We start from the raw sequence: 6,201 nt of genomic DNA on the forward strand, positions 1-6,201 counted from the left end.
AACATTAATCTCATAATGTAGATTAATAGTTAAATAATAATAAATTGTTAAAATTCCGTCAAAGTTTAAAATAATATTAAAATATCAAGTGCTATATTATAATAAATATATATTAAAATAGTGCAAAATATCTAAAACCAAGTTACTTAACTTCATAATACCAGTAGCTAGTCCTTGATTATTGTTTATAGTTTCATGAGATTCGATCGCTTTGGTTTCATTTACGCGATTTTGGTTTTATTTCAAGTTTGTCTTCAACTTCAAGGTGAGTTTCTCACACCCTATTTTTTTCTCTTTTATTACTTTTTGGGGTAGAATATATATCCTATCCTAATTACAATTTCATTTAATCATTATTTACAAACTACAATTCGCTACATGTACTTGTGTGTTTACTTGTTACTTGCTCAAATATTACGTGCATGGATTTCTTCGATAAGTATGATCATACGCCCCCTTGCACTCAGGACCGTGTTTCGAGTGGAAAAGGGACCCCGATCCGAGTACGTTGCTGCACAATCCCAACTGTAAAGGACCTTACTTGCCTTTATCTAAGTACGTTGGTGTGCAATCCCAACTGGAAATTACCTTACTTGCTCAGTTACACTTGTTCATGGAGTTGTATGATTTTTATGTACTTATATCAAACTGTGGAAGCTCACCAACTATTCATTTAGTTGATATTATTTTATATATATGCTACAGGCACATCGATTAGAAGATAATACTAGAAGAAGACATTAGTATTTAGGATATTCAACATAAATGGACAAGTTCCTAGATGTGTATTCCTTTGTATTTCTTTTACTTCCAAACTTGTGTACTTGTTTAAATCAATTAATGGTAATATTGTCACTTAATAGTGTCACATGTGTTTTGAGAAATCTGTACGTCACACTCGGGCGTATTGCGCTTTAGCCGGGGTGTAACATATAGTTGTTCCCTTAACTTCGTTAGCTCGTAAGAACGTTAAATATGAATGTGGAACCAAAACGTTAAATATGAATGTGGAACCAAACAAAAAGAAGCGTTTGATTTAGTTAAGAAAAAGTTACTAACGCACCTATACTGGCTTTGCCAGATGGTATGGAGGATTTCATTGTAAGTAGTGACGCATCCCATTTAGGTTTGGGTTACGTACTTATGCAAAGAAAGAAAGTAATAGCTTATGCTTCGTTTCTATTGAAAGTACAAGAGAATAATTACACCACCCATGATCTAGAGTTAGGTTTCATAGTTTTTGCTTTGAATTTATGGAGACATTATCTCTATGGAGTTAAGTTTATTGTGTATACCGATCATAATAGTTTAAAGCACATATTTGATCAGAAAGAGCTTAACATGCGTTAAGGAGCTGGATGGAAACCTTAGACAATTATGATTGTGAAATCATTTATCATGAAGGTAAAGCCAATGTGGTGGCTGGCGCATTAAGCCGAAAAGAACATGAGAAACCCAAGAGAGTTAGAGCTTTAAGAGTAGAACTTTAGATAGATCTAATTGAACAAATCAAGAAAGCTCAAGAGCAATCCATTAAAGAAAACAACATCTCCGAAGAAAAGTGTAGTGATACAATCGATTATTTAGTCAAAGGAGATGATGTTATACCCAGACATGGAAATAGGATCTGGGTACCAATAATCGAAGAGCTATGAGAAAAGATAACGAATGAAGCTCATAAATCGAAATACATGATGCACCCTTGTTGTGATAAGATGTACCAAAATCTAATATCTAACTTCTGGGGGGAATGGAATGAAGCTCTGCATGTAGCTAAAAGTCTAACATGTTTACAAGTAAAAGCCAAGAATCAAAATCCGCTTCAACAACCCGAACTCCCCGTTTGGAAAAGGGAAATTATAACCATGTATTTTATAATAAAACATCCAAAGACTACTAGTTAACATAATGCAATATGGGTTATCATCGATAGGTTAACTAAATCCGATCATTTCTTACCTATTAATGAGTCTTACTCTATGGATAGATTGGCACAAATATACATAAACAATATCGTATCATTACACGGTGTGCCATTATCCACTATATCTGATCGAGATAGTAGATTTATATCAAATTTTTGGTATACTTTTGAGGGAACACGGATCTAACTCAGATCTATATCAATTAATACTTATATATAATGCCGTAAGGATCTAGTTCATGATTACTCTTAACTATTAGGTTATATTAGATGTATATATGTGTATATATTATATTAATGTGTTAAATGTAGGAAGCTTTGATCAAGAGAGAATCTGGAGAACAATGCGTTAATATTAATCTAAAAAACTTAACTTAACAGAGGGGGAACCCTCTATATATAGAAGATAGAGTCTAGTTCGTTACACATTCCGTAACGAACTAGCCTTCCACTTCGTTGCATTACAGACCATTTAAATAAACATAACAAACTGTCTCTAATTCGTTAAACATTCTTAACGAATTAGGAGCTATAATAACTTAACTATCTAGTTCGTTAAACATCCTTAACGATCTAGATATTCAATAACGAACTAGGCAATAATATAAAATGACTTTTACATTATAATAATCAAACTATAAATACAAAGATTGGAGACGTAAAACAGTGTACTAACAGACACCCCCTTGTCTTGAGCTCTTTGTCTTTAAGTTATTTGAAGCGTTTGCTCTGCCAGTCTCTGCAGCTGTGAATCCCATGCTCATGACATACACGAACAACACGTTGAAATTGCATTGCTCGGTCATAGTCTTCACAACGCTCAATTAATATTTTATTCTTAAACAACACGTCATTGTCGGTCTCTGTCAAGTTCACGAGCCACATCGGATCAATGATCTTTATCAGCTCGGTCTTTAAGCCCTTACCCAAAACAATAACGGCCTCGCCAATTCGATTGTCATAATACAAGCGGTTGAAAGATAAATACATATGTTGATTCAACGTCTTGACTGGTACACGCTTCATCGTTTTCGGCGGTTTAACTTTAAGCACAAACTTCCTCCAACCCGTTCTTGGATCTATCTCATCAATGCGCTTACGTATTGGAATATGTGGCTTAAAGAATTTAAACCCGTGATTGACCTCGAACAGCAGATGTTGACGAAACCAATCTGCATGTCGATTCCCCCCATGGTTCATTAAAGGTCAACACGCGAGGGTCTGAATATCCCAACGCGGTAATGAAAGAACGTCAGTAATCTTTTCATAATACTGGATGTCGTTCTCCCATTTAATAATACAGACCTTTAAATCTGAATCATAAAGCCATGAAATAATGTCACCTCACACTTTAGATACAGCCTTAAAATATGTCATCTGATTTGTTTGAGCACGAGCGACAGCTTCAACTTTCAGCTCTTTATCCACAAACCTGTATGCGTCAATAATCTTATGCGCTCTTTTGCTCCGATACTTAAACCATTCAGCAATGTCTTCCATGGACGGATTGGGTTTTGAATCAAATCTTGTATCAACGATGCTTTTACCCTTTGAGACCTTTTCCAATTGATCTTCGGCTGCTTTAACAGTTTCTTCATTAAATATAGGAACACCCTGATCAACAATAGAGTGTTGAAATAAATCAGGGTATCCCTCAGCCGTCAAGTCCTCGATCTCAATCTCCTCATCCTCGTAAATAAACGACGTGTTCATCTGAATAGTCGGATTATTTAAGACCTCTTCATCATTCTCGACCTCCATATCATTCTCAGCCTCTAACACTGTCAGCTCATTATCATTTAGACCCAACAGTATAGAAATCTGCTCTCGTGTTAAGGACCGCTCAACAAACTGTCCTGCTTCTATCTCATCAGCATTAACAATGCTTCTGACCATCCCCGACCCATCAATAAATATAACAGTATTGGATTTTATCGACTCGATGGGTTTAACATTCTCAGAGTCATGATAAACAACCAACTGTTTTCCCGAATCACCAACAACACTTGTACCTACACCAGAAGACGAGCCGTGAGTTTGTTTAGGCTCAGATCCTCCAGTACCCGAAGCATCTGGATCTTCATCATTATTCTTGAGCTTCTTAAGTGCATCGTCCTTGCATGTAAGCTGTAAGATAAGATCCTCTTGTTCCTTTATTTTCACCCCCTTAGACTTAACAATCTCACGAAACTCCTTTGTTTCTTTTTGACAATAGGATACATACCCCATCAGCCTTCGTTGATTGTCCATCATACATTCTTGAGTCATTCGGTCAGCAGACATTTGATTTTCATACAAATGGAGTAAACTCAAGACCATATTCATTTGTTGATCATGTGTCATGGCAAGAAAAGAAGAAGGGATCGGTTGAACAGGACCTTGAGGTCGATTAAGCCTCAGAAATGAAAAGTCCATAGGTGGAGGAGGCATCATCGTTGGTGTTGGAGAAACCACCGATGTAGCAGTCGTAGGCCTTGGCAATGTAGATAAAACGGATTGTGGAATCATACCAAGCCTAGGATCCGACGTGAGTGTGGTCGTCAAAGTGAGTTCCGGGGTGCTAGAAGTAAGCGGCACCGCCGGTCTTTGAGGAATAAACAACCTTGGAGGTTGAACTCCAAATGAAATGCCAGCACTAGTCGACACACGTCGTTTAGAAAACCCTTCACCAGCTACCTCCTTTCCCTCTCGTTTACGTGGAGCAACTATAGAAGGAGGTGCCTCAACCTCATCTTGTTGTTGAGCTGGATCACCACCATCACCATCACCACCATTATTATCATTACCCTCACCATCATTCCCACCTGGTCCTTCCTCACGCTCAGAATCCGAGTCATCGTGGATCCAACGATCATTGAGGGGACATACATAATCAGGATTCACCAAATGACCAATCAATCTTTTGGTTGGTGGGTGTGGATCTTGCCTATAAATCTTCATTCTGCGAACAATATCTGCTGTCATATGTTCCAACACCATCACATCATTCTGAAGTGTCTGATCAATCACCAGGTCTGGAATCAGATCTCGGATAATAAGCCGAATGAATCGAGGATACATTAAGAATTTCTTGCTTCTATTCATCACAAGCCAATTCTCCTGGAGATGATAAAAGATCATCTCAGAAAAATTGAACGGCTTATTCAATATCAAGGCATCAAATGCCGATTGTAACATAACCCGACATTCAACGAAGCCACCCTTCCGTTCACCAAGGCAATGAATTAGAACATGAAGCAAGTGCTTGTATGTTGGGCACAAGTACGCCTTGTTATACATGGACTTGCCCAAATCACCAGTATATCGGACACGGGTAAATAAGCCTCGAATCATCTCCCGATTAAATTCACACGGGTTATCTAGATTATCATCAAAATGCAAAACTCTTCTGATAACTCCTCGTGTGATAATAATAGACTTCCCGTTATAGTAGCTGTAATGTGATTCTCAGCTTCAACAGCATAATGAATCACAACATAATAAATTCCAGAATTGACGTATAATTCTAAAATGAACATTCGATCGAGCTGTGACAGCATAATGAATCACCGAACATCTTATAAAAGTCAACAGATCTCCAAATTCGTCATCATGAGCAAAATTCATACCGACAAAAGCACAGATGTTATGTTTTTTGTCGTACGATAATAAAGATAACTCCTGGTGTTGTTGCTGTTGTTGTTGTTGCTCAGCTACAGGAGGATCCTGCTCCATATTGTCAGCCATTATGCTATTTAAATATACCCGAGAATTAGTGACAATGAATAATAATAATAATATTAATAATAATACGTGGAGCAAATCTGGACAACTTGTGGCTCCCGGATCGGTCTAACCACCCCTGGTACGCTGGATATCATATCCTTAAGCTTCTTCAGTTCCTTAGCCATAGCTTGTTTGATATCTGCATCCTGCATAGAACCAAGATTAGAATATAAGGATATAGGATTATAGGTGTTACCTCTTTGTTGCATGAATGTCGGCATCCCAGAAGAATAGCTGAGGTAAGAATCGTCTGCAATAGAAGTTGGTCCTCTAGAGGAGATGGTTTGCGTGGGGATAATATCTCCTTCATGGACCTCTGAAGACCTTTGATGTTGAATTTCGGAGGATCCTTGATTCTTGAAGAAGGATCCCTGAGGCTGTAAGTTATAGGATCCTTGGTGACACAACCCAAAGGATCCTGGTTGAAGGATTGATGATCCTTGTTGGAAGATCGAGGATCCTTGAGCCTGCTGACCCATCGACCCTGACTGAAGGATAGATGATCCTTGTTG

General features: G+C 37.8%; 1 protein-coding gene across 1 annotated transcript; it reads right to left on the reverse strand.

Moving 5' to 3' along the window:
- Window positions 1-3,767: 3,767 nt before the first annotated feature.
- On the reverse strand, window positions 3,768-5,650 carry LOC143576163 (uncharacterized). The gene is made up of 4 exons (XM_077060325.1): window positions 5,474-5,650; window positions 4,808-5,023; window positions 3,937-4,738; window positions 3,768-3,812 (listed from the first exon to the last, which is right to left on the reverse strand). Exons 1-4 carry the CDS (start codon window positions 5,648-5,650, stop codon window positions 3,787-3,789), a joined length of 1,221 nt encoding a protein of 406 aa, XP_076916440.1. The 3' UTR covers window positions 3,768-3,786.
- Window positions 5,651-6,201: the final 551 nt, after the last annotated feature.

Source organism: Bidens hawaiensis, unplaced genomic scaffold (genome assembly GCF_021521415.1).
Source record: "Bidens hawaiensis isolate Kalapana, Puna unplaced genomic scaffold, B.hawaiensis_p1.1 tig00001440_1, whole genome shotgun sequence".
NCBI classification, from domain to species: Eukaryota; Viridiplantae; Streptophyta; class Magnoliopsida; order Asterales; family Asteraceae; genus Bidens; species Bidens hawaiensis.

Bases quoted from the DNA above. Each gene is read 5' to 3' on its own strand.
- LOC143576163 (XM_077060325.1), bottom strand. From the start codon at position 5,650: ATGGCTGACAATATGGAGCAGGATCCTCCTGTAGCTGAGCAACAACAA. The intron at 4,739-4,807 runs GTGAATCCTGAT...TCTGAGCGTGAG, and splicing joins AAAGATTGATTGGTCATTTG to GAAGGACCAGGTGGGAATGA. The intron at 3,813-3,936 runs GTACAAGTGTTG...GGGGATGGTCAG, and splicing joins CGGCTCGTCTTCTGGTGTAG to AAGCATTGTTAATGCTGATG.